This window comes from Pelodiscus sinensis, chromosome 21 (assembly GCF_049634645.1).
Source record: "Pelodiscus sinensis isolate JC-2024 chromosome 21, ASM4963464v1, whole genome shotgun sequence".
In the NCBI taxonomy this organism is placed as follows: Eukaryota; Metazoa; Chordata; order Testudines; family Trionychidae; genus Pelodiscus; species Pelodiscus sinensis.
The window spans coordinates 17,071,113-17,097,880 of record NC_134731.1 but is presented as its reverse complement, the minus strand read 5'-3'; the positions used below and the strand labels follow the sequence as shown (position 1 = coordinate 17,097,880).

Sequence of the window (26,768 nt, the reverse complement as noted above, 5' to 3'; positions counted from 1 at the left end):
CGGGCGCCCGCCTCTTGCAGTCCCGGGAAGGCTCCTGGGAGCCGCCAGCCTGGTCCCGGGAAGAGGCGGAGGGCTGGGTGGCAGCGGGTGGCTGGCTCGTGCTGTGCCAGGTGCAGGGTCTGCTGGCTGGATGCTGGTAGGCTTGCACCAGGCACGGGCACTGTAGCCAGCCCTTGCCCCTTTAAGGGCTCCGGGGCCGAGGGGGGGGGGGCAGAAGAGTTTCCCTGGTTTGGCCCAGAGTGGCCACCAGGGCACGCTGGGGAGGGCTAGCCACCCACTAGTTCGAATTAAGTGTAGCCACAGCCCTTAATTCGAACTACTTAATTTGAACTAGGCGTTAGTCCTCGTAGAATGAGGTTTACCTAGTTTGAATTAAGCACAAATTAAGTTCAAACTAGCGGTTTGCCTGTGTAGCGCCTATCAAAGTTAATTCGAACTAATGTCTGTTAGTTTGAATTAACTTTGTAGTGTAGACAGACCCTTACATATTTTAAGAATTTGACATTTTTTATGTAAAAGACATTAACCTAATGAGAATGGGATATGAACAAACTGAAGAGAAAAAATTATTTAACAGAATGTAAATCACAAAACTTTATAATTTATATGTCAGTAAGTAATTTGTGAAACAATAAATACCCTAAGAGGTGGGTTATTTACAGTGGCATAGTGAGGAGGGCGTGGGGTGGAGTTGCCCCCGGGTGCCACACTAGTGGGGTGCAGATATAGTCCCCCTCCACTCTGCCTGTCATCCCTCCTCTTGCCTGCTCCTCTTCTGCCTGCCGCCACCGGCTAGAGCTGCCTCCTCCCCGCCTCTCTGCCCCCAGCCCAACCCCCCTCCACCTCTGCTGGACGGTTAGTGCATGTGGGGCCCAGCCCCAAACTGGAGGGTTCAGGTAAGACATGGTACAAGCCCTCCCCCCCCTCCCAGGGGCGGGTTCAGCCGTGTGTCAGGTTTGGGGCTCTGCCATGCAGTGGCAGTGGGGGGAGGGGCGCAAATTTTGCCTTTGCCCCCGGGCGCATAACATCCTCACTACACCTCTGGAATCAGGTGATCCTTCTGTCGCCCATTCCCAGCCTCTGTCAGAATCTAGCACGGGGTGGGCAAAGCGGCCTCTGCAGGATGCATCCGGCCTGCCAAGCCGCTGGCTCCCTCCCCCACCCCCAGGCCAATTGAGACCTGGGGTCGGGGGAGCCTGTGAAGTCTCCACCTGTCTCCCAGGGCAGCTGTTTTAAAATGGCTGGTGTTTCCCTTTCGCCCCGACATGCCATTGGTGGGGCAGGAGGTGAAAGACGACACACCCTGGCCCCACCCCCAGGTTGTCTTGGGGGAGGTAGTGGGGGGGAGATTTTACATGCTCCCCCCCAGGCCAATCAGGGTCTGTGGGCGGGGGAGCAGTCTCCTGGCCCCGCCCCTTCTGGGGCAGCCCGGGGCCACTTCAGAAATCTGTGATGTGGCCCCCTTTTAAAAACGATCGCCCGCTCCTGGGCTAGGGACACCATTCCTCCCCATCCTGGCTAATAAATATTGATGGACCCAACCGCCATGGATTTATCTAGCTCTCTTTGGAACCCTGTTCAATTCCTGGTCTTCACAGCAGATTTCCCCTGCTTGAACTTGACTCTGAAATGTTTGAGACAGGAAGCCGGACTTCGGTGGCCCACTGGGCCGATGTCGTGTGGCAATTTCTAGATACGTTTTGTCTGTTTCTATTGAGGAATGTGTTCTGTTGTGTGTTTCTGTCCAACGGGCTGTGAAATTGCTCGGCCAGCCTGAATTCCCTCAGCCTTGTGACTCACCACCCATGTTTGCATTTCACTCTGGAGGTTCAAGAGCGATTTCTGGCCGATGGAAACGACCGGCTCAAGCTGGTTGTGTTGCTGTGCGGCGAGGACGACACAAAGGTGCAGAATGCAGCAGCAGGAGCCCTGGCCATGCTGACCGCGGCGCACAAGAAACTCTGCCATAAGATGACCCAAGTGGTAAGAGGGGAAACTCAATGCCCCAAACACTGAATCGTCTCAAAGGCAGCCTGGGTACATTGTACATTTCTGACCCAAGGGGCCCCTCAGCATTTTAAAGAACAGCTACAGCAGCAAACAAGTATTTATGCTGAGTCCTAGGGAAGACCTTTGAATAGTTTGAAGTATAAAATGATAGGGTTAATCGAACCGTCTAATTGAGTGACCTCTAACAAAGGCGTGACCTACTAAAGCTGATGGGGAAACTTCCTGCCCCATGTTCCCATGTTAATGTACCAAGGACAGAAACAGCCTCATTCACCTGCGGGGTGCCCATTCGTCTCACTAGGGGCTTGGGGTAGCAGCGTCTGTCCTGCACTCTGTATTCTCTCCTGTCCAATGCCAATAGTTGGTGTGACCCCAAGAACATCACAGCTAGGTGAGGCAGGGTTCTGTTTGTATTTGTTTATCATGGCAGTGGAAATGGTTGATTGTGTTCAATTATTTTTTCCATTTTTATTGTTTTAAAATGTTTGCACTTGTAGGAAATTGAGGGGAGATCAGACAATTATGTGTTTAGTTTGGAACAGAGAAGACCGAGAGGGGACATGATGGCGGTTTTCAAGTATCTAAAAGGGTGTTACAAGGCAGAAGGAGGAAAAATTGTTCTCCTTGGCGCCTGGAGATGGAACAAAAAGCAATGGGCTTACATTGCAGCAAGGGAGGTTTAGGTTGGACATTAGAAAAAACTTCCTGTCAGGGTGGTTAAACACTGGAATAAATTGCCTAGGAAGTCTGTGGAATCTCCATCTCTGGAGATATTTGAAAGCAGGTTGGATAGACATCTATCAGGGATGATCTAGATGGTGCTTTAACTTTCTGAATCTCAACATCTATTGTTATTAAATAATGACAGAATACTAGAACTGGAAGAGACCTCAAGAGGTCATCAAGTCCAGCCCCCTGCCCTCATGGTCCTACCATTCCTTCCCCACCACCCTCTGAGACTTTACTTACCTTTTGGTGTTATACTAGTGTATTCCATTTGTATTTGACTTACCTGCACACAGCTCGGATGTTTTCTGCAGAGATCAGTTTTTCTGCAGTGGAACTGACCTGTTTGTAGAATCTTCTCCAACCTAAATTGCTACTTTCACCCTCTTGCAAAGTGCCTTGGGAAGGGGGACACTAACCTGCTCTAAAAACCTCTTCTGTAAACTTACGGCTCTTCCTCCTTTGCAGACAACACAGTGGCTGGAAATCCTGCAGAGGCTCTGCTTGCACGAGAAGTTGGAGGTGCAACACCGGGGACTAGTGGTTGCTTGCAACCTCATCCACGCAGACCAAGAGCTGGCCAAGAAACTGGTGGAGAGTGAGATGCTGGAGATCCTGACACTCATTGGAAAACAGGCAGACGACGCCACCAAACAGCACGTCATTAATGTGGCTCGCGAGTGTCTCGTGAAGTGCATGGACTATGGGCTGATCAAACCTTTCTCCCAGGCATAAGACCCAGGTCACGCCAGCTGGTGAGAGATACCAAGCAGGAGGAGAAAACATGCGGAAGGTCTGGAAGTGGACCGGATCCACGAAGGAAATCCAGTTGAATTGCAGAGGCTTTGAGTACAGGGCATACTTTTTGGGGAAAAATACATTTGAGTTAAGTCCTAGTCAATCCTGGGGGTTAAGATTTCATCCCTAGCCATGAACACACCAAACTTGCCATGAAAGAATCAATGCCTGCAATGTATTTAGCTGCCATTGGTTCAGAAAACAACAAAACAAAAAAAAACCACAACTTTTTGTATGTCACCAATTCCAAGTGGTGACAGAAGAACAGAGGTGAATGGCTGAAGTCTCACCTCACGTTCAGAAAGAAGTTTGGTTGGCTTTTTGAAAATATTTGGTGGTGTTCTTATCCCTGGAATGCAAATAATAGTGAGAATATTCAATGGATTCTTTATGAATAAATTCCAATTTCCATCCTGTGATGGGCGTATCAATACTGGGGGATTACACACTGACTGAGGCTTCTAGAGTGCACTGTGTAGCCGCTGGCCTGTACTACTCTGAATACAATTGTGAAGCATATAGAAGAACATAATTTGTTGAACAAAAGTCAACATGGTTTCTGTAAAGGGAAATCCACGAGGCGTACAGCTAGTTCGGACAGCCGAACGGCACGGAGTCCAAACTAGCCAGCATTTAAAAATGGCACCGGCCGGATTCATGCAAATGAAGCCTGGGATATTCAAATCCCGGGCTTCATTTGCAACTCCATATGACTACATTACCCCCCCTAGTTCGAACTAGGGGGGTAGTGTAGACATACCCTTAGAGTTCTTTGAAGGGGTTAACAAGCATGCGGATAAGGGGGATCCAGTAGATATAGTATACTTGGATTTTCAGAAAGCCTTTGACAAGGTCCCTCACCAAAGGCTCTTGTGTAAATTACATGGCCATGGGATAAGAGGGAAGGTCCTTTCTTGGATTGAGAACTGGTTAAAAGACAGGAAACAAAGGGTAGGAATAAATGGTAAATTTTCAGATTGGAGAGGGGTAACTAGTGGTGTCCCCCAAGGAACAGTCCTGGGACCAATCCTTTTCAACTTATTCATAAATGATCTGGAGAAAGGGGTAAGCAGTGAGGTAGTAAAGTTTGCGGATGATACCAAACTGTTTAGGATAGTCAAGACAGAAGCAGATTGTGAGGGACTCCAAGATCTCACCAAACTGAGTGATTGGGCAGCAAAATGGCAAATGAAATTTAATGTGGATAAGTGTAAAGTAATGCACATCGGGAAAAATAACCCCAACTATATGTACAGTATGAAGGGGGCTAATTTGGCTACGACAAATCAGGAAAGGGATCTTGGAGTTATCGTGGACAGTTCTCTGAAAACTTCCACACAGTGTGCAGCGGCGGTCAAAAAGGCAAATAGGATGCTAGGAATTATTAGGAAAGAGATAGAAAATAAGACACAGAATATCTTGCTGCCCCTGTATAAAACTATGGTACGCCCACACCTTGAATACTGTGTACAGATGTGGTCTCCTCACCTCAAAAAGATATTTTGGCCTTGGAAAGGGTTCAGAAAAGGGCAACTAAAATGAATAGGGGTTTGGAACGGGTCCCATATGAAGAGAGGTTAAAGCGACTGGGACTTTTCAGTTTAGAAAAGAGGAGACTTGAGGGGGGATATGAGAGGTCTATAAAATCATGAGTGGTGTAGAGAGGGCCGAAAAAGAAAAGTTATTTATTAGTTCCCTAAATAGAAGAACTAGAGGTCACCAAATGAAATTAATGGGTAGCAGGTTTAAAACGAATAAAAGAAAGTTCTTCTTCACACAGCATGTAGTCAACCTGTGGAACTCCTTGCCAGAGGAGGCTGTGAAGGCTAGGACTATAATAGAGTTTAAAGAGAAGCTAGATAATTTCATGGAGGTTAGGTCCATAAAAGGCTATTAGCCAGGGGATAAAATGGTGTCCTTGGCCTCTGTTTGTCAGAGGCTGGAGAGAGATGGCAGGAGACAAATCGCTTGATCATTGTCTTCGGTCCACCCTCTCTGGGGCACCTGGTGCTGGGCACTGTCGGTAGACAGGCTACTGGGCTAGAAGGACCTTTGATCTGACCCAGTACGGCCGTTCTTATGTTCTTATGTTCTTATGCCCTACGTTCTAGTGCATAGACTTTGTGGCCGATAGGCTACCCTATTTCGAATGGGAATCTGAGGGGCTGCAGCAGACTTTCCCCACCCTCGCTGGCGGGTGGACAAGGTGCCTCTTGACATATCCAACTGCAGATTGACACAAATCACAAGTTCAAATTATCACCATTCTCTAACAATACCATACATTGAGTCAGATTCTTAAAAATTAAGAGATACATTATAGTTAAAAAAAGCATTTACAGCTAACGGGATATTTTTTTCTGTGTAAAGGCTATTTTTGGTTGCAAATCAACATGTTTTAATGGTTCTATCAATAAGAAATAATCTTTCTCTAGGGCTACATCTATATTACAACAAACAACAGGACTATGTAGCACTTTAAAGACTAACAAGATGGTTTATTAGATGATGAGCTTTCGTGGGCCAGACCCACTTCCTCAGATCAAATAGTGGAAGAAAATAGTCACAACCATATATACCAAAGGTTACAATCAAAAAAATGAACACATATGAAAAGGACAAATCACATTTCAGAACAGAAGGGGGGGAAGGTAAATGTCTGTGAGCTAATGGTATTAGAGGTGATAATTGGGGAGGCTATCTTTGTAATGGGTAAAATAGCCAGAGTCTTTGTTGAGCCCCCCGCGTAGATCATCTATACTACAAGTTTTTTCAGCAGAAAATATGCTAATGAGGGACTCATTAGCATAAGTCGTAACAATATTAGCATATTTTCTGCCATTTATTTTTGTGCAAGGGGTTTTTGCAAAAGAAATGACAGAAAATATGCTAATATTTGCCCGCTTCTTCGGGACAGGCATAAGGATCTTGCACAAAACAAGGGGCTTGCGCAAAATGGAAGCAGCTACACTGCTTCTTTGTGCAAAAACCACACTATAGAAGGCCCTGAGACAGCTTACTGGGGGCTGACGGATGATGGGGAAGGACCTGCAGAGCCAGCTCCTGAGTCAGAGGAGTCCACGCAGCCAGAGCCAATGCCGCAACCACCACGACAGCCCTGGCCCCGGAAGAGGTACGACAGTGGACAACCGCGGGGAGGTGGGAAGCAGCCCAGGGCAGGGAGTGATAGCACACCGAGTGCTTAGCTGATTGAGGGGAGAAGCCCCCTTGCTGAGCAAGCAGTGGACTGTTCCACTGACAATAGGGCCCTGGGCTGGGACCCAGTGGAGTGGGAGGGCCCAGGTCCCCATGTCCTCCCCTCCCACTGTGGCACTCTGAAGCACAGGAAAGCCTGAGGAGTAGGCCGCAAGGCCGTATATACCCCAGGAGGGGGACTTTCTGGCCCAGTGGTTGACGCACTCACCTTGCTCTAGTCTCCCTGCTCCATTCACCCTATTTAGCTGAAGGGAACAGATTCCTCAGGAGCATCTGAGGGAGCTATGCATCACAATATGCCACCGGCTCAGGGGTTACAGCACCTTCCTGAGAGGTGAGACCCTGGCTCAAATCCCTTCTCCCCCTCAGGCTGAAAAGAGGGAAGGATACCGACACCTGCCTCATCCCAGGAAAGTGCTCTAAACACAGGGGCTGTGTCTAGATTGCATCCCTTTTCCGTAAAAGGGATGCAAATTAGACACATCGCAATTGCAAATGAAGCGGGAATTTAAATCCCCCCTGCTTCATTTGCATAAACATGGCTGCCGCTTTTTTCCGGCTCAGAGCTTTGCAGGAAAAAAGCACCAGTCTAGACTGGGATCTTTTAGAAAATAAAGCCTGCAGTCTAGACACAGCCAGGCTGAAAGTTTGGAGGTGGGCCTCACTGCCGCCTTCTCCTCAGACCAGCTTTTGAGAGGGACTCAGTGTTAAGCAGCCTCTGAACATGCTACCAGGTCGCCACCTGCACACAACTTAGGGGGTCAGATGTCTCTGCCCTGGCCTGTGACTCACGCTTGGTGTCGGTGAGACAAGTGCCCAGGGAGGCAGCAGGCCCCTCATCTAGAACTCTGTATTCATGGACAAGGTTGGCTCCTGGACTTCTGCGCCAAGTGACGCAAGATGGGATGAAGATGGACAGCCCGTGGTGGGTAAAGAACAGTTAGGAACTATTTAGAAAAGCTAAACGTACATAAATCCATGGGTCCAGACTTAGTGCATCTGAGGGTACTGAGGGAGTTGGCAAATGTCATTGAGGAGCCTTTGGCTATTATCTTTGAAAAGTCGTGGAGATCAGGAGAAATCCCGGATGACTGGAAAAAGGCAAATGTAGTGCCCATCTTCAAAAAAGGGAAGAAGGACGATCCAGGGAACTATAGGCCAGTCAGTCTTACCTCGGTTCCTGGAAAAATCATGGAAGGGATCCTTAAGGAATCCATATTGAGGCACTTGGATGAGAGGAAAGTGATTAGGAATAGTCAGCATGGATTCACAAAGGGCAAGTTGTGTCTGACCAATCTGATTAGCTTCTATGATGAGGTAACTGGCTCGGTGGACATGGGGAAGTCAGTGGATGTTATATACCTTGACTTTAGCAAGGCTTTTGATACGGTCTCCCACAATATTCTTGCCAGCAAGTTAAGGGATTGCGGATTGGATAAATGGACGGTAAGATGGATAGAAAGATGGCTAGAAGGCCGGGCCCAGCGGGTAGTGATCAATGGCTCGATGTCAGGATGGCGGTCGGTTTCTAGTGGAGTGCCCCAAGGTTCGGTTCTAGGACTGGTTTTGTTCAATATCTTTAATAATGATCTGAATGAGGGGATGGATTGCACCCTTAGCAAGTTTGCGGATGACACTAAGCTGGGGGGAGAGGTAGATACGCTTAAGGGCAGAGATAGGGTCCAGAGTGACTTAGACAAATTGGAGGATTGGGCCACAAGAAATCTGATGAGGTTCAACAAGGACAAGTGCAGAGTCCTGCACTTGGGACGGAAGAATCCCAAGCATAGTTACAAGCTGGGGACCAACCGGTTAAGTAGTAGTTCTGCAGAAAAGGACCTGGGGGTTACAATGGATGAGAAGCTAGATATGAGTCAACAGTGTGCTCTTGTAGCCAAGAAGGCTAATGGCATATTAGGTTGCATTAAGAGGAGCATTGCCAGCAGATCCAAAGATGTCATCATTCCCCTTTATTCAGCTTTGGTGAGGCCACATCTGGAGTATTGTGTCCAGTTCTGGGCCCCCCACTACAAAAAGGATGTGGACGCATTGGAGAAGGTCCAGCGGGGGGCAACCAAAATGATTAGGGGGCTGGAGCATATAACTTATGAGGAGAGGCTGAGGGACTTGGGTCTGTTTAGTCTGCAGAAGCGAAGAGTGAGGGGGGATTTGAAGGCAGCCTTCAACTTCCTGAAGGGAGGTTCCAAAGAGGATGGAGAGAAGCTGTTCTCAGTAGTGACAGATGGCAGAACAAGGAGCAATGGTCTCAAGTTGAGGTGGGAGAGGTCCAGGTTAAATATTAGGAAAAACTATTTCACTAGGAGGGTGGTGAAGCACTGGAATGGGTTACCTAGGGAAGTAGTGGAGTCTTCATCCCTAGAGGTGTTTAAGTCTCGGCTTGACAAAGCCCTGGCCAGGTTGATTTAGTTGGAATTGGTCCTGCCTAGAGCAGGGGGCTGGACTTGACCTTCTGAGGTCTCTTCCAGTTCTATGATTCTATGAACTTGGGGCCTAGGGAATTGAGTCACCTTAGGTCCCGACAGGGTGAAGTTGCAGCCAGGCTCATTGTGGCGCTGGGCAGAGATTTAGCGGCCGCAGTCCAGAGTTCAGGCACCTAAGTTGCTCATGTATCCCACTCGGTGCATCTTGCGTAGCAGGGCACCCAAATATCCGAGGACGTTCTGGAAGCACTGGCCCATGTGTTGTACAGAGAATCAGTGCAGGACTGGGACCTCTCTCGCGTGCCTGCACACTGCCTCCTACCTGTCAGTTCACCCCCGACAGCCCAGGCCAACACAAATGCTGCAGTGGGGAACATGGAGGCAGGAAGCCCTCCACGACAGATGAACCCAAAGGGACCATTTTCATGGTATCCCACACAGCTGCTTTGGGATATGTTAGGGCCTGGCTTTTTAAGACCCTCAGGTCTCTTGTAATTTATTAGCCTGGGAGATGAAAGCCCTCCAGGCTGAAACTTTGCCTAAGGTTGATTTTGTATTTACATCTGAATTGTGAGTGAAAAACCATAAACGCAACATGACTACCAGTCTCTGCACATAGCTGGCACCAAAGGGAAATCCTACACGGATTATTAAACAGATCCCAAGTGAACCGCCATGATAGTTTCAAGCATTACTTTCATACAGCAAATGAAGGTGTAAATTAGCTCTGGATACCACACAGAGTTTAAGATTGTCAGAAATCTCCATCTGTGTAGGGTTAGGGACTGGATTGACACCAAACACAATGTTTCTTTCCAGGCCAGAAAAGCGGCGGATGCTGTCAAGAACAATGCCATTTCCCAGCACGGCATCTGCTTTTGTGAACCGCACATCCCGCTTGAAACGTCTCATTTTGTGTTGTAGGAGCCTCCGATACGTCTCCGCCTCTTCTGCTGTGTTGCACAAGATAGCAATGTCTTTCCCAGAGTAACCATTTTGGAAATATTGGGAACAAGTGACAGCCACATATGTGACTATTTCATCCTTCTCCCAATTTGTTTGTACAGTACACGTACCTGATAGAGGATGGCCACATTTAGCTTCGTTGAGCAGCATTTTTAACCGCTCAAAAGGAATGTCGATTTGGGGAGAGTCTACAATATTTCGCATCTCATATAACATGGTGCTGTAGATCTGCGTGGCATTCCGGACCCCGACCGTTAGCCACTCCTGGGGATACTGCTCTGATGGAGGTGGAAGACCGCACAGAAATGGGTGACTTGTTTGTAAATAATCCAAGAAGATCCAGAGGACACCAGGTTCCCCAGGACCATTTCCTTGGGTGATGCGCTTCGCTTTGTCGTACCAATCGCCATTCTCTGACCGGAAATTCTGGGCCTCGTCAATAACCACGTGCTTCGCTGATGGATAATTCCCTTTTAGGAAAGCCACTCGGGTCACAGCCTGGCAAATGTTTCTATTTCTACAAAAGAAAATAAACATTTGGCACAACGAGTGTGAATTTTCTGTGGGTTTGTGCAACTACGGCTGTATTTTACCCGCCCCTACGTAGGGTTTCATTCAACATATACAAATAGGCTCTGTCTAGACTGGCATGATTTTGCACAAATACATTTAATGGAAGAGTTTTTTCCATTAAAAGTATTTGCGCAAGAGAGCTTCTATACTGGCATGTGCTTTTGTGCAAAAGCATCTGTGCCAGTGTAGACACTCTCTTGCTCAAGAAAGCTCTGATGGCTATTGTAGCCATTGGGCTTTCTTGCGCAAGAGGGCTTATCCCTGAGCGGGAGTGTCAGAGTATTTGCGCAAGAAGCCCTGATTTTGTACATTACAACGTCAGTGTTCTTGCGCAAATACTCATGGCCAGTGTAGACAGGCGGCAAGATTTTGTGCAAAATCTTGCCAATGTAGACACAGCCATAGTGAACATATTCTAAATGTAAGATATGGGCTGTATTCTCATTTTCATTAAGGCCCTTTCTGCTGCTCTAGCCTTAGTGGATATGTGAATAATTAGGGTTTTTCTCCGTATAAACATGGTTTAAGTATTCGATGCGGGTGAGAAGGCCACATGTTGACTCAGAAGCCACTCAGCTGGACACCCCAGGACTGACCAGTGAAACACTGCCTGGTTGGCATGTGGTGGGGTGGCAGGGAAATCAAGCTTGACTTCTGGAATGAATGAGCCCTGATGAGCAAACTATTAAACAAAATGTCATGCCCAGAGTGGTGAAAGCAGCGCGGCAGCCCCCTGCATCGATGGCACATCCCTACCCCTGCCAGCAGACAGGGAGGAGCAGGAAGCAGTGACCAGCCACCTCCTTACCCTGAGCAGCTGCCGCACCGGGTGTGTTGGGACTGCAGAGACAGGGCTAGAAGGGAGCTGGGCATGAGGGCAGAACAGTTTTGAGGGGCGACGGAGGTGGAACCCGAGGATTGATAAATATGGGTGAGAGGAAGAATTGGGAGACTGGTTGGGAAAGAGGCCTAGACGCAATGGCAGAGCGTGGAAGAAGAGAATAGCTCTGGATAAGAGACATGGGTAGAGAGAAAACAGATGGGCGAGACATTAGGACCAAGGGAGGGAAATAGGGGCGAGGAAACCTTGAGAGTATGTCTTCACCCACCGTGCCAGAGATCAATGTTCTGGCATTCGCTTTGGTGGGTCTAGTATAGACCCACTAAATCAAATGCTGAGGGCAGCTCTGGCAGGCACATGTACTCTGGCTGGCACTATGTTTTCTACATAGCCAGAGTTGTATACCTTAAGCCAGCACTCTCCAACCTTTTTAACCACAAGATCACTTTTTAAATATAAGTGCAATGTAAGATCTACCTCAAACCCAAATCCCCTTGCCCCTTCTCCTTCCTGCCCCTTCTCTGAGGCCCTGCCCCTGCTTCACCCCTCTCCGAGGCCTCACCCTGCTCCACTCCATCTCCCTTCCTCCCAAACCTCACTCACTTGCACCAGGCTGGGTAGCGGGTTGGGGTGCAGGCTCTAGTCTTGGGCCAAGGGGTTTGGAGTGTGGGAGGGGCTTCGGGAATAGGGGTCCAGGAGGAGTTTCAGGGGGCAAGCTCTGGGAAGGAGTTGGGGTGCAGGGGGACTCATGTCTGGGGCAGGAGGTTGGGTGCAGGAGGAGGTTCAGGGCTGGGACAAGGGTTCAGGAATTTGGCTCTGGCTGGGCACCGTTTAACTGAGATGGCTTCCAGCTGGTGGAGCAAAGGGGTTAAGGTGGCTCACTCCTGCCCTGGCCCTGGCCCACTCCTGAAAGCATTTGGCATGGACGGCAATGGCTCCATGGGCTGCCCCTTACCTACAGGTACTGAACCCACAGCTTCTACTGGCTGATCCAGGGGAGCTGCAGGAGCGGTGTCTGCAGGCAAGGGCGGCATGTGGAGACCCCCTGCTCTGCCTCTCTCAGGGGCTGCAGGGACATGCCAGCCACCTCCAGGAGCAGCAGTTCCCACGGGGAGAATGACTCCAGCCACGCCAGGCTGGGCGTTTTAGAACTCACTGCTCAGAGAATTACACTTAAGCATTAGAGAGAAATGAAAATGATGAAATGCCCAGACCAGCCAGAACCCCAAAATAACCCACTTTGCCAGCAGTCAAAGTAACAACCCCCCTGCGTGTGTGTGGGGTGGGGAGATGAGCATGAAGGACAGTGCGTGTGTGTGAGAATGGCCGACACACAGTGTGAGAGTGACAGAGATTTGCATTGCCAAGCTCCCTCCATCCCCTTCAGGGACAACTGAAGTGCCAGCATTTGATAGCTGCCCGGCCAAACCAGTCAGGATCCTCTGTCAGAGGCTCCACGATCTAGTAGATCCCGATCTACAGGTTGGTGACCACTGTCTTAAGCTGACCTTCCAGGTCTTGTGGAGTCCTGGCCTGAGGGTAGAATATGAGGAAGGCTCCATAGAGCAGCCAGCACAAACCAAAGCTGACCTTCCCCAAATTCAGCCCCAAGGGAGGAGAGGAAAAGAAACCCTGTCTAACTCCCACAACGGCTGAATCCCTGCCGGGTGCAAGGAGTTAGCTGGCCCATAGAGGTCCAATTTTCCCATTCCAGTGAGGGGTGAATCTGACCCAAAATGGTTTATCAAGAAAGACCTTCCAAATGCCTTACTACCTGCTCTGACTGTCTTACAACGTGCAAATCGCCTTCTCACCTATGGCATCATCTCCGCACCGGAGAACTTCTGACAACTCCACTGGTGGCAGCAATGGGAGGGAATTTTTACCATTGATTTGTCTGACTATTTAGTAGAGTTGCAGTAGGGATGTAAAATCCTGTTTCATTGGCTAACAGGTTAAACGTTATGTTTAACCAGTTAACCAATTAAATGGGAGGAGGGTCATTCCAGGCCTGCTGCATCCAAGGGCTGCTCTAGCTGAACTGGAGCACCTCTGCCTGAGGTAAGTCCCACGGGGTCTAGCTCCCACCAGGTAACTGGTTAACCATTAACATCCGTAAGACACACTGATGGAGAATTAGCAGTTGATGGCTCTTAACATAGACAAGGCCGGAGAGAAGAGTGATCTGTTTTGTTTTTTTTTAAATGAAGGAAAAATAGGTCTTCTCCTAGACTGACAAATATTTTTTACCAAACAATAAACACATGTCCCCCCATCATCCATTGGACATTATTTAACATCAGTTTCTTGTATTAGCTACAAAATACTTACTCCACAATTGTTTTCAGAGGCAGGTTCTCACAGATGTACAGAATCTCATCAGAGTCACAGCAGAACACATTCTTTATCCTCTCTATGATACTCAGGGCCACAACTGTCTTCCCCGTTCCTGGCAGGCCATAGATAAACAGTTTCTTGAATTTGTGAAGGTTCTTGGTTAGTATCTCATATTGTTTAAGGGTGAGAAGGTTGAAAAATTCACAGCCAAGCTTGTCACTCAAGAAGGATCTAAAACTCAACAAGATTATTACAAGTGACTGAAGTAAGTCTGATACGTCAGTGGACGAGAGAACATAGGTAAAGGGATACTTGACTTGTACACGAGAATCTCTATTCTGTTGTATGTTGGTTCCAAGCTGTAGGTGACGGGGAATCACGCAGACTTTCTGAGCATATCCCCCATCATTGACCAGGTTCAGCTTTAATGTCTGAGCAATACGCTTTGAATATTCAAACCCAACTCCAGAAGGATCCTCCTCTGTGACTGTGTACAGCATTGGGTATTTGTCTGCGGCTATTAGGAGAGCATCACAGACAACGCACTGACTCTTTGGCAATCCAACAGCAACAGCCCAGCTTTTCTCAAATATCAGTAATCCCCGAGTACATTGCAGCTCTTTCATTTGTGCTTTCATTAAATCCTCCAGCCCTGGATACTCTGAGAACAGCTCTTTGCTGAGGCTGTCCGGCTTGTACGTGATCCCGTTAGAGTTGACTAGAAATGGAGAGAATTAGAATCAAATGAACATTTTTATGGCTAGTCTCTTTTTTCCAAAGCATGAAAAGGTAATTTTACAAGTTATTCCAATTTATGCTTGAAACTATATTGCAATTAATCAGTAACATTGAAAGGATTATGAAGAGTAAAAATGCTGGAAAATATTGAAACTGAGATTTCCTCAACTGTACTTCCCAGCTGTGAGGCCATTAGGTTATTGCTGTTAGAGTACATGAGAGAGCCCTAACTCAGGACAAACATTTGAATGTGGCTCTATTATAGAATCATAAGGCTGGAAAAGACCTCAGGAGGTCAAGTCCAGCCCCCTGCCCAAAGCAGGACCAATCCCAACTAAGTCAACCCAGCCAGGGCTTTGTCAAGCCAATACTTAAACACCTCTAGAGATACAAACACCTCTTGTATCCCAATCCTCTAATTTGTCTAAGTCACTCTGGGCTCTATCTCTGCCCCCAAGCATATCTACCTCTCCCCCCAGGTTAGTGTCATCCGCAAACTTGCTGAAGGTGCAATCCATCCCCTCATCCAGGTCATTAATAAATTAATAACACTCTGCCGTTGATATTTACTATGTTTCACTATACGTGTTGCTATTCCACATTAGAAAAATGAAAACAAGCTTGTTCAAGAAAGGATTAGGGTGAATATGAGAAATTGGCAGAAATAAAGGGCACAAGGGAAGATGGCTGAGAGTGTGGGTGACAAACTGGATTTCTTTATTTTCTAAATTTGCAAAAGAAATTCTTAATGAAGGTTTCATCACATTCTATATTGTAGGGTTTGGTTTTGGGGTTTGTTTGCAGTTAAAAAAACAAAATGTTCCCATATGGCATTTGTTCAAAAAGTGTAGTGGCTTGTGTACTCAGCCTTTGGAGTTTGTCTGCATGTTAAATGAGTGTACTAGTGGACTCACCCAGGGCTGCCTGGGTCCTTCAGGACAGGGCCTTGGGGATGTGTGTGTAGGGGGGAGGAAGCTGGGTGCCAGGAGACTGTTCTCTTTTCTCCCCCCTCCTCTCCCTCAGCTGCCTGTACTCCCCTCCCCCTGTAAGTCCTCGCCACAGCTACCAGGCATCTTTTTTCAACCCCCTCCCTCACCCAGTACTGTGGCCGAGGGCTGGGGGAGGAAGGTTTGGGGCAGGGGCGCTACTTACCCAGAGTGCTGGCAGGCAAGATGGCAGAGCCCCAGCCCTGGTGGCCTCTCCCTTGGTGGTGTGGCTGCCCCCCAGTGGCCACTCTCAGTACAGTGTGTCTCGGAACAGCAGCCCCACTCTTTGCATGTTATGGAAAACAGTCTCTTTCCCAGGACTTCCGGTTGTCCTGGCACAACCGAACCCTGACCTTACTTGTAAGTTAGGAGAAGAGGAAGCTACTTGCTGAATGTGGTGGCCCTAGTTCTTGCCATTTAGGAGGAATTCTTGAAAAAATGCACTCCTAGACAGACACACAGAGAGATTTATGCTGAGGTAAAGGACTTTGACTTGGTGGCTGCATCTAGACTGGCAAGTTTTTCCGCAAAAGCAGCTGCTTTTGTGGAAAAACTTGCCAGCTGTCTACACTGGCCGCTTGAATTTCCGCAAGAACACCGATGATCTCATGAAAGATTGTCAGTGTTCTTGTGGAAATGCTACGCTGGTCCCGTTTGGGCAAAAGCCCTCTTGTGCAAATGCTTTTGCGCAAGAGGGCCAGCGTAGACAACACGGTATTGTTTTGTGCAAAAAAGCCCCGATCGTGAAAATGACGATTGGGGCTTTCTTGCGCAAAACCGCGTCTAGATTGGCACGAACACTTTTCTGCAAAAAGTGCTTTTGCGGAAAAGCATCCGTGCCAATCTAGACGCTCTTTTCCGCAAATGCTTTTAACGGAAAAACTTTTCCATTAAAAGCATTTGCCAAAAATCATGCCAGTCTAGATGTAGCTGGTGAGTTCTGAGTGGTATGTCTGTGGAAGGTAAAGTGAAGGTGTTTTATACTGTTATAGGACTGCATTTCCTGTACATTTTGCTTTTGCATAGCAGTGTGGACAGATATTTAAAATGTTCTACAATTGGCAAATAACTGATTATTTCTAGGACATGCACCTTCCTCAGCTAGTCCACTCTCCCTTACAAAGTGCCAATGCATTATATTGCATCCTGGTGTTTTTCACTAGCTCAAGTCACCTTCTTTCGATGACCAATGTCACCATCCAAATATGAAACACTAACATCAACAATACTGTGAAGAACCCATAAACAGCAGAGAGATGTTTTATTTGGGGCCGTCCTGAGGAGGGCACAGAGCCTGGGGCCACCTCCTGTAATGCCTGAGGTGTGATGCCCAGGGCAACTCCCACCCTGCCACAGGTGTTGCTTCTGCTTCCCCCCTTTCCTGAGCCCCCAGCAATGTGGCCTGGAGGATTAAGGGGGACCTGGCAAGGCGGCAGCAAGGGTTGCTTCCACTCACAACGAGTGGTGGGAGTGCCCTGGAGAAGTAGGGTGGTGCGGGCCAAGAGAGGGCAACAGGGTGGGTCAGAGCAGACTGCTCCCACAGCCCATATGGTGAGGGGGAAGGGTGACCCCTGTTGCTCCTATGCCAGCCCCCAAACCTAGGTAGTCCCCTAGGTACCCCCTGTCCATACGATGGGTCCCCAGACATGCAGGGGCTGGGGTGGCCACCCCTATTCATCCTATGGATGGGATGGCTCTGGGCTCGTTAGAGTTACGAACACTGAAACCTCTCACATCTAACAAGACTGGCAAAAAATGATTCCCAACAAACCAAAGATTACATTAATTTTGTGCTTTGTTAAAAAAAAATCAGTAGTCTTATTTTATTGGACATGTCATAATTACTTAAACAATGAGAAGTTCTGTGGCACCTTACAGACTAACAGATTTATTGGAGCATAAGTTTTCATGGGCAAAGACCCGCTTCGTTAGATGAATATACCATATTATTTGTGTAACGAGCCCAGCTGGAATAATAATAGAAAAATAGTCACAAGTACATTTGTAAACAAATAGGCCATGTTCAATTCATTACTATCCATTAGGGATATAATAGCGTAGTATAGTCAATTAATCAATAAGCAAAAGCGTACAGGTTAATTCTATAGACATGCATTTCTCTCCCCACACCAGCAAATTTTTTAGCTGGCTGGCCAGCAGTCCAGCTCAGTCCTGGCTTGTGACAGGTCCAGGACCTAACCCCACTGCAGCTCTGCATTTAAAGCATATTAGGAGCCAGGCAGGCAGCCCAGCTTGGTTCCAGCTCACGTCGGGTCCAGGAGCTCAGACCCGCCCAAGACAGGGTCTGCTGCCACCCTGCACTGCTGCCTCATGCTGTATGAGGCAGCAGTGTGGGATGGCAAGGGGCTCCTTGGGAGTGAGGCTGGAGCGCACTGGCTGCCGGCCCAGCCCCTGGGAACTATGGAATAGTCTTCTAACCAATAAGAATTCATTAGGTTAATCGACTATTCAATTAACTGATATTTAACATCCCTACTATCCATCGAAGTCTCCCTCTTTCTGCAAAGAGCCACACACAAAACACACGCCAGGACACTCATTCAGCATACAGTGATGCTATGGTGCTTGCAGCTTTCTTAAGTGAAAAACATTGAAATCAGAATTAAATACCAAAGCGGATCACTTGACATCACTTGTTCTTGCCTTGAACACAAGAGACTGGACTAGATGACCTCTAGAGGTCCCTTCACTCTTGTGTTTCCAAATGTGTGATCATATAGCAACGGCAGGAGTGCACAGTCCAGGAAACAAGGAGAACTCAGAGAGGTCAATATAAAGACCTACCAGGTGGCTTGTTTTAACCAGTTCATACAATGCTTTAGTGCATGCTGCTCCACATTTGTAGTCCTCATAACTATTTGAAAAGTATGGCCATGTCTACGCTATGCAGACGATCATCGCTGCTATGGTGGATTTTTCGGGGTTCGATTTAGTGGGTCTAGCTAAGACTCACTAAATCAAACTCAGAGGGTGCCCCTGTCAGTGCCAGTACTCCTGCTTCTCATGAGGAGTTTGATCCTGTCGACCTCCTGCTGTGTGGATGGTTGTTTAGGATATGTTGACTCCAGCTGTTAATAGCTGCAGCTGCATATCTTATAATGATCTTCCGCTCTAGTGTAGGCCAGATCTATGTGAGGCAAAAGCAGAGCAAGTATTTTGCCACTCTAATTTAACATTCATTCTAACTGAAACCTTCACTCATCATGTTAAAATAAGTAAATCAGAATTTACTCCAAAAAGCCTACCTGGAAATAGAGATTTTTGCAGATCCTGCAGACACACGAGGCCACTGTTGGAAAACACTGACTTGGTGAGTGGGGGTGCACATGACACACTCAGCTCTGCCGAGAAAGCTTGACATAAATCTGAAATCTCTAAAAAAATAAAGTTCATGTTCATATGCTGTTATTGCACCCCCCTCACCATCATATCTAGGTCCCTACCAAATTCTCAGCCATGAAGAACACATCACACACCATGAAATCTATTTTTGGATGTGTTTTTACCCTCTGCTATACATATTTCCTGGTGGGGAGACCAGCGTCTCTCAAACTGGGAGTTGCAGGGGGCGTTGCAAGATTATTGGGGTTGGGGGGATCATGGTACTGCTACCCTTACTTGTGCATTGCCTTCCGAGCTGCTGCCAGGGAGCGGCAGATGTTGGCCAGGCACCCAGCTCTGATGGCAGCGCCTCACCAGCAGCAGCGCGGAAGTAAGCATAGCAATACCATATCCTAGCCATGCTCCCCTTACTTCTGCCCTGCCACCTTCACAGCTGGTCAGCCAGAGAGAGGTAGTTTCTGATTGAGGGCCCAGCTCTGCAGGCAGCAGAGCAGAAGAAAGGGTGGCAATATCCAACCAGGCCATCCTGACTTCTGCACTGCTGCTGGATCTGCATTCAGAGCTGGGCATTCAGAGTTGCTCAGCTCTGAAGGCAGCACAGCCGCCATCAGCAGTGCAAAAGTAAGGGTAACAATACTGTAACGCCTGACAATGGTAGGGATCAGCACCACCGCAATCACAGCATTATGACATTTCATTTTTAAATATCTGAAATCATGAAATTTGCAGTTTTTAAAAATCCTATGATCATGAAATTAACCAAAATGCACTTTAAATTTGGTTGGGCCTTCCACTCTGCATGCACAGAAGTGATTTCTTTTTTCCATTGTCAATGAACCCTGTGGAAACTTACTGCGAGATGAGGTTAATTCATTTAAATAGAAGTGCTTATCTGGGAACCCGTACACAACGGCAGCGAGCCCCCTTCGGGTGGCTGAAAGGGCAGAATCTTACTGCCACAAACTCAGGGTACGCGGTGGAATTTCAGCTGCAGAGAATTGGGTCCCTCCATTCCTCTGGCAATCCACAAAAGGAGACAAGGGAGGAAAGGGTTCAAGTTGCAGTGGGGGAGGACTAGGCGGGATATTAAGAAAAACTATTTCCCCAGGCAGGTGGGAAGCGCTGGGCTGGGTTCCCTGGGGAGGGGGTGGAATCTCCATCCCTAGAGCTGTTTAAGTCCCAGCTTGACAAAGCCCTGGCTGGGAGGATTAAGTCGGGGTTGGTCCTGCTTTGGGCAGGGGGCTGGACTGGATGACTCCTGAGGGCTCTGCCAGCCCTGGGATTCTATCATTATAGGGTTAAGGAAAAACCACACACCAGGACCATGATTTTGGATCTTGGTCCTGTTGTTTTCATCTGTAATTATCTCTTGGATTATCCTGGGATAAGTGTCCCCAGTTTTTGGTTCATTCTGATAAATGCAAAGTTGGAAGCCAATAAAGTTTCCACTATTTAGGCTTAGCCATGTAGATGCAGGATTTGGGTTGGCAGAGTTGGTGCTGACTGATTATTGGAGGTATCATAAATCAAAGACAAATTGAAGGGCAGGGATATTTGCATGGGACCAAAAGAGCAGAAGCTACTCTGCTTAAGTGTAACTTACAAGAGCAGGTAATGCAATTTCAGACAGAAATCACTAGAACCTTGTAAGAGTCTGGAGTAGCAACCAGTGACTTAAGGCCACTTATCAAATTATCATGGCGCTGCCATGCTTGAAATACTGACATTAGTGCAAATATGGAGACAAATTACAAATCTAGAATTTTTTTTCCATGTTAACCTGGGTCAGTTGCCATCATCAGGGCTGTCCATTCCTGGGCTGTCATCCTTGTGATTTCATTGCCCTTCACAGTCCACGAGTCTGGAGTATCCGAAAACACCACACAACAAACCGGCTGGATTCTCACAGCACAGACATAACCGTACAAGCTTTGATTCTCATACACCTCCATCGTTTTGCATTCGAATTCCATTCCAGGCAGAGAACTGCAGAAATGAGCAATGGGTAATTTCCCTTTAACATCTTCTATTACTCCTTTTAATTCATAGATATTTATGATGTCCTTCCCACATCCAACAACTGTCCCTTTATCGTCCACTCCAATAAACAGAAATCCTCCTTGTGTGTTTGCAAAGGCAGAGATGTAATTAGCCAGGATCTCTTTAATGCGTTTCAAAATGTTCTTTGTTGGAAAATTCTTAAATTCAACATGTGTTGACTCAGTGAAATTTAGTTTTTCATCAACAAAGAGACGGTCTCTGCGATAAAACCTTTCAGCAGACACATATATGTTATCTTCTTGCTGAACATCACTTAGTAGAGCTTTCTTAGGTCTTGGTCCTGGCTTCTCATCATGTTTTCTGCGGGCAAAAACTGCCTTCTCTGTGAGAAATTGTGCTGCTTCAGTAGGACTCATGGTCTCAGTCCGAGTAAGAGATCTTCGGCATAAGCCTGTGCCTAGGCTGCAAATGCGGGGTGAAGAGGAACTGTCGCCGCACCACGATTTCACAAAAATTAAAACATTGTTATTTCCCCGCATATATTCAAAATCAAAGTATTTTTGAAATGTTTTAGATGGAATAAGTTCTGTAAGGGCTTTTTCTATATCCTGCCCAATCCCATGTTCTTCATAACTGTAGTCTTTATTTTCAGCCTCTGCCTTTATCACTCCCCCTCCTGAATTCAGCAAGGCGCACGCCGCTTGGGAAATGTTACCAATTTGTTTCCTTCTCAAAATGCTCTCAGTCTTGTTCCTGGCTCTCTCGCCAAAAATTACTTTTCCAACATTCACCACCCTATCAGGGTAGCTTGTGAACAGCTCCACATAGGGGTGGCTCTTCTGCATGGCCATGGTGTTCCTGAAAAATGAAAACCATAGACCCCCCCTTAAAACATTATATACTGGTGGATTGAAGGGGAATCATTCCAGGGGATTAATGATTCACCCTTTTACTTTCAGAGTGAGAGAAGTTTGGTCTGTAGGGAGGAGTTAAATAAGGTGTAACGACATCGCTGCACTGGCTCCTTTCTGTGTGTTCCACCCTTTCTTCTAAAATAAAGTGCTTTCGGTTTCCATTGTAAAGTCAACGAAACTGCTGCTGCATCATTCTAAGGCTTATCTGCACTGGCACTGAAAACTGCCTTTTGGCCACAAAACAGAGAGAGCGTTCACGCTGCCATGTGGATTTCCTCAGGCAAAAACACCCAGTTTGGGTGACAAAAACCGCGCACTCCTACAAGAGACTTTTGTCTTTTTCCCGATTGCTCACAAAGAGCCAGCGTGGACTCTGCTGTTTGCTCTGTGGAGAGACCTGGCTTGCGCCAGTATCCCACCATGCCTGCCAGTGTGAAAGAGTTTTAACGTGTAAACGAGACTCGCCCCTCCGCCCCAAATAAAGACCAAGAGACAAACGCTGCTCGTGTAGTGACTGGACTGATCTTACTCCGCTATTCCTGAGCCCAGGAGCCTTCGGACTCCGGTTTGTGATCCACGAGGTGTCAGCCTGAAATCACCCATGTGATGAATTCGAATTGACACGCGCCGTGTGCACGATGGTCTGGGGTTTGCGCCGCTGCCCCCGCAGCCCGGGGAGAAATGACTCTTACCTGCCTGCTGCTCGTCTCTGCCGAACAAAGTCTCCACGAACAAATCCAAACTTCCCTGCTCTCACTCTCTGAAGGAAACTCCCGCCCGCTCCTACATTTGTTTCACTCCCCGCCTCTGTCCCGGCTGCTCTGCCCCTGGGTCCTACTGACACCGATTGGCTGACTTGTGTGGCGTGTTTGCAATACGAAGACACGCACAGACGGTCTCAGAAGCACTGGAGATGAAATGTGCGTTTTAAGATTGACCCCCCATTAACCCCTGGAGTGCTGCAGAGAAGCCCAGTCCAGCAGTAAGAACATAAGTCAGGGAGCCAGGAACTGTTCTACCCAATGTAGGCCAGAAATAGGATGCTGTAAAACCCTGGGGCTACGTCTAGACTGGCATGATTTTCCGCAAATGCTTTTAATGGAAAGTTTTCCGTTAAAAGCATTTGCGGAAAAGAGCGTCTAGATTGGCACGGACGCTTTTCTGCAAAAGCACTTTTTGCGGAAAAGCATCCGTGCCAATCTAGACGCGGTTTTGCACAAAAAAGCCCCGATCGCCATTTTCACGATTGGGGCTTTTTTGCGCAAAACAAATCTGAGCTGTCTACACTGGCCTTTTGCCCGAACGGGAGCAGCATAGTATTTCCGCAAGAAGCACGGATTTCAGACAGTAGATCGTCAGTGTTCTTGCGGAAATTCAAGCGGCCAGTGTAGACAGCTGGCAAGTTTTTCTGCAAAAGCAGGTGCTTTTGCGGAAAAACTTGCCAGTCTAGACACAGCCTGGGGCTATAGCTACACTTGCGGCTTCTTGCGCCAGAAATATGCAAATGAGGCTAAGCATGGAATAGCGTTGAGCCTCATTTGCATACCTAATGAGCTGCCATTTTTGCAGAAGAGGCTCTTGCGCCAGAAAGAGCTGTCTACACTGCCCCTTCTTGTGCAAGAAAAACCCTCTTGCATAATGCCGTTATTCCTGAAAATAATCGGCGTAGCGGCATTGCGCAAGAGGGTTTTTCTTGTGCAAGAAGGGGCAGTGTAGACAGCTCCTTCTGGCGCAAAAGCCTCTTCTGCAAAAATGGCAGCTCATTAGGTATGCAAATGAGGCTCAACGCTATTCCAATCTTAGCCTCATTTGCATATTTCTTGCTCAAGAAGCCCTGAATGTAGACATAGCCCGGGAGGGTGGAGGAGAAATTTTAGTGCACACATCTTATAGGGCAGTTGTTCCCAACCACCCATCTGCAGACCGGTGGTGGGCTGTGAACCCTGCCTACCGGGCTGTGGCACTCTGCCAGGCCACGCCCCCAGATGCTAATGAGACCCCACCCACTGGGGAGTTGTAAGGTGCACCCTATAAGGTGCGCATCTGTGCACTAACAATTCTCCTCTCACGGGCTCTGTCTACACTGACGGTTTCTTGTGCAAGAACATCTTGTGCAAGAACACATCCACACTGCCATGTGCTTCTGTGCAAGACCATGGCAGTGTGGACGCTCTCTTGCTCAAGAAAGCTCTGATGGCCATTTTAGCCATAGGGGTTTCTTCTGCAATTAACCCCTGCCTTGCGTTCATACTGCCCTCTTGCGCAAGAACTCCTGCGCAAGCAATCTTACACTTGTTAGAAAAGAACTTAGCTCTTGCGCAAGAAGCCTTCTCTTCCCACACTTTACTGTAAATCAGCAGTCTCCAACCTTTTTACACCCAAGATCACTTTTTAAGTCTCAGAACAGGAGAAGATCTACTGCCCCACCCCTTCCTTGAAGCCCCGCCTACATTACCTGAGGAAATCTAATGTAAATGTACTGTGTAGGTGCGCAGTTCAGAGAGGGCTCAAGAGCTACCCTTAGAGCTCCTGAGATCTACCGGTAGCTCGCGATCTACTGGTTGGTGACCACGGCTGTAAATCCTTCTTGCACAAGAGTGGGTGGGCTGTGTGGATGCACAGCTGTTCTTGCACAAGAACCCACCAGTGTAGACATAGCCAGGGTGTGTGGCACTGTAGGCTGTTCCAGTGCGCTGCAGCTGGAGTTGGGCCATGGTGAGGCTGTTCCTACTGGGGCAGCCTCACCACGGTCCTGGTTCCAGCTGTGGTGGCAGTCACGCAGCCTGGCAGATGGGTAAGTGACCCTGCACCTCTTGCCCCAACTGTGAATGGCAGGGGGATGAACTGTGGAGCCCCCTGAAACGTGCCAGATGATCCTGTGTGTGTGTCGGGGGCTGGGCTGTTGCCAGGCCTGGAAGGGTGGGGGTGGGGGCTCTTCCCAACTGCAGAAGAGCACTTTGATGTGCAGTGGGAGGGCCACCAGAACAGCAGCCTTAGAACAGCCGCAACCAGGCAGCAGCGCTCAGCTGGCAGCTGGGAGGCAGCGCAGGGCTAGGTGAGGGGGCAGAGCAGGCACTGGGGGCTCCAGGGATGCAGCTAGTGCTGGGGGCTCTAAGAGGCAAAGGGCTGGCAATGGGGGGTTCTGGGGCCAGGGCTAGTAGTGGGGAGGCTCTGGGGGCAGGACTGGCACTGGGAGGCTCTGGAGATGGGGCTAATATTGGGGGCTGGCACTGAGGGGAGCTTCGGGGGGGGGGTTGGGTGCAGTAGGGATCTGGAAAGGAGGAGGCTGGCACTGGGAGGTCTGGTGGTGGGGGCCGGCACTGGGAGGTTCTGAGTAAGGTTGCCAAATGGCTGAAAGAAAAATACCAACCCCTCCCCCCCCCCAAAAAAAAACACCAGGAAAAAATTTTGTTGAAGGAAAAAAAGAAGGGGGGAGGGGGGGACACCAAAGTTGTTGAGCAAAAAAAAAAACCTACGAGAAAATGGTGTCCCTGGCCTCTGTCTGTCAGAGGCTGGAGAAGGATGGCAGGAGACAAATCGCTTGATCATTGTCTTCGGTCCACCCCCTCTGGGGCACCTGGTGCTGGGCACTGTCGGCAGACAGGATACTGGGCTAGATGGACCTTTGGTCTGACCCAGTGCGGCCGTTCTTCTGTTCTTATGAGAACCTGGATCACTGCTAGCGGTTACCAAGTAATCATTTAAAAAAATACAAAAACCGGACACACTTCATTCGGGGGGGGGGGGGGGGGGGGACGGCCAGGAAGGGAGCGGTGCTGGCCGGGTGAGATGGGGGGGACAAACAGGCAGTAGGGCTGGTCGTGGGGAGCGGGGGGGCGGGTGGAATGGGGCTGGCCGCAGGATATTGGGGGAGGAGGGACCAGCCAGAAGGGGGCAGGGCTGGCCAGGAGTAAGGGCGGAGCTGGAAGCAGAGCTGGCAGGAGGCGGGGGGGGGGGGGTGCAGCGGTGCTGGCCGGGAGGAAGGTGGGGCGGTAAGCACAGCTGGCGGGGGGGGGGGTGTAGCGAAGGGGGGCTGGGAGGAAGGGGGAACGGGAAGCAGAGCTGGTGGGGGCAGGGAGAGGTGCAGCGGCGCTGGCCGGGGGAGACAAGGAAGAACGGGCCGGCGGGAAGCAGAGATGGGGGGGTGGAGGGAGGCTGGCCAGGGAAGATCAGGAGGGGAAGTGAGGGAGAACCAGCCGGTCGGGAAGGGGGGGTGAGAAAATTGGCTGGTGGGGACTGGGACTGACTTGGGCACTCGCTGCCTGTCCCGCACAGGCTCCCGGTGATGCACGAGTGAGGATACCGGACACCTGGCAACCCTAGTTCTGAGGGTGGGAGGCTGGCACTGGGGGGGGGGTTGGGTGCAGGGGACTCAAGTCAGTGGCTGGCACTGGAGGAGTAGTGGGGGGGGCTATAGGAGTTAGGGCTGGCACTGGGTGCTCTGGAGGCTAGGGCTTTTGGCGGACCAGTAACATTTTATTTGCATAATGAATATGTGAATATGCAAATGTGGCCAGTCCACCAAAAGTTTGTGAATGCACTTGCCAGTCTTTGGTATCAAAAAGGTTGGGCACCACTGTTATAGGATGCACCTTATACCTCCCCAGCAGGCACAGCTGGGGGCATGGCCTGGCAGAGTGCCACGGCCCGGCAGGCAGGGGTTCGCAGCCCACCACCAATCCGTGGACCCGGGGGTGGGAACCACTGCTTTAAAGGCTCTGATTAACCTAACCCTGCAAATTCACAACCCCCTATAGTTTGTGTCACATTTTTGCACATGTAGCATGAAACTTTCAGTAACAGAAGGTTTCCCTGGAATACCTGGGGGAGGGCAGAACCTAAGCAGTAGGCCTTGCAG

At 48.8% G+C, this 26,768-nt stretch overlaps 2 protein-coding genes across 3 annotated transcripts in view; one reads left to right on the top strand and one right to left on the bottom strand.

The window, feature by feature from the left end:
- Positions 1-3,989, top strand: part of UNC45B (unc-45 myosin chaperone B) — a 42,818-nt gene extending 38,829 nt beyond the window's left edge. Inside the window, exons 19-20 of one of the 2 annotated variants that reach the window (XM_006119613.4) lie at positions 1,828-1,983; positions 3,205-3,989. In XM_006119613.4, coding sequence (XP_006119675.2) covers positions 1,828-1,983; positions 3,205-3,471 — 423 coding nt within the window. In that variant the 3' untranslated portion in view covers positions 3,472-3,989. The remainder of the gene's footprint in view (positions 1-1,827; positions 1,984-3,204) is intronic. The other variant, XM_006119612.4, reaches the window with a different exon arrangement.
- Positions 3,990-5,236: 1,247 nt separating this feature from the next.
- The window catches only part of LOC102450776 (uncharacterized), a 54,038-nt gene continuing 32,506 nt past the window's right edge, over positions 5,237-26,768 (bottom strand). Inside the window, exons 7-11 of the mRNA XM_075905122.1 lie at positions 22,603-22,807; positions 20,776-21,854; positions 18,899-19,027; positions 13,903-14,626; positions 5,237-10,674 (exon numbers count right to left, since the gene is read on the bottom strand). Of these exons, the coding sequence (XP_075761237.1) occupies positions 9,876-10,674; positions 13,903-14,626; positions 18,899-19,027; positions 20,776-21,854; positions 22,603-22,807 (2,936 nt within the window). The 3' untranslated portion in view covers positions 5,237-9,875. The remainder of the gene's footprint in view (positions 10,675-13,902; positions 14,627-18,898; positions 19,028-20,775; positions 21,855-22,602; positions 22,808-26,768) is intronic.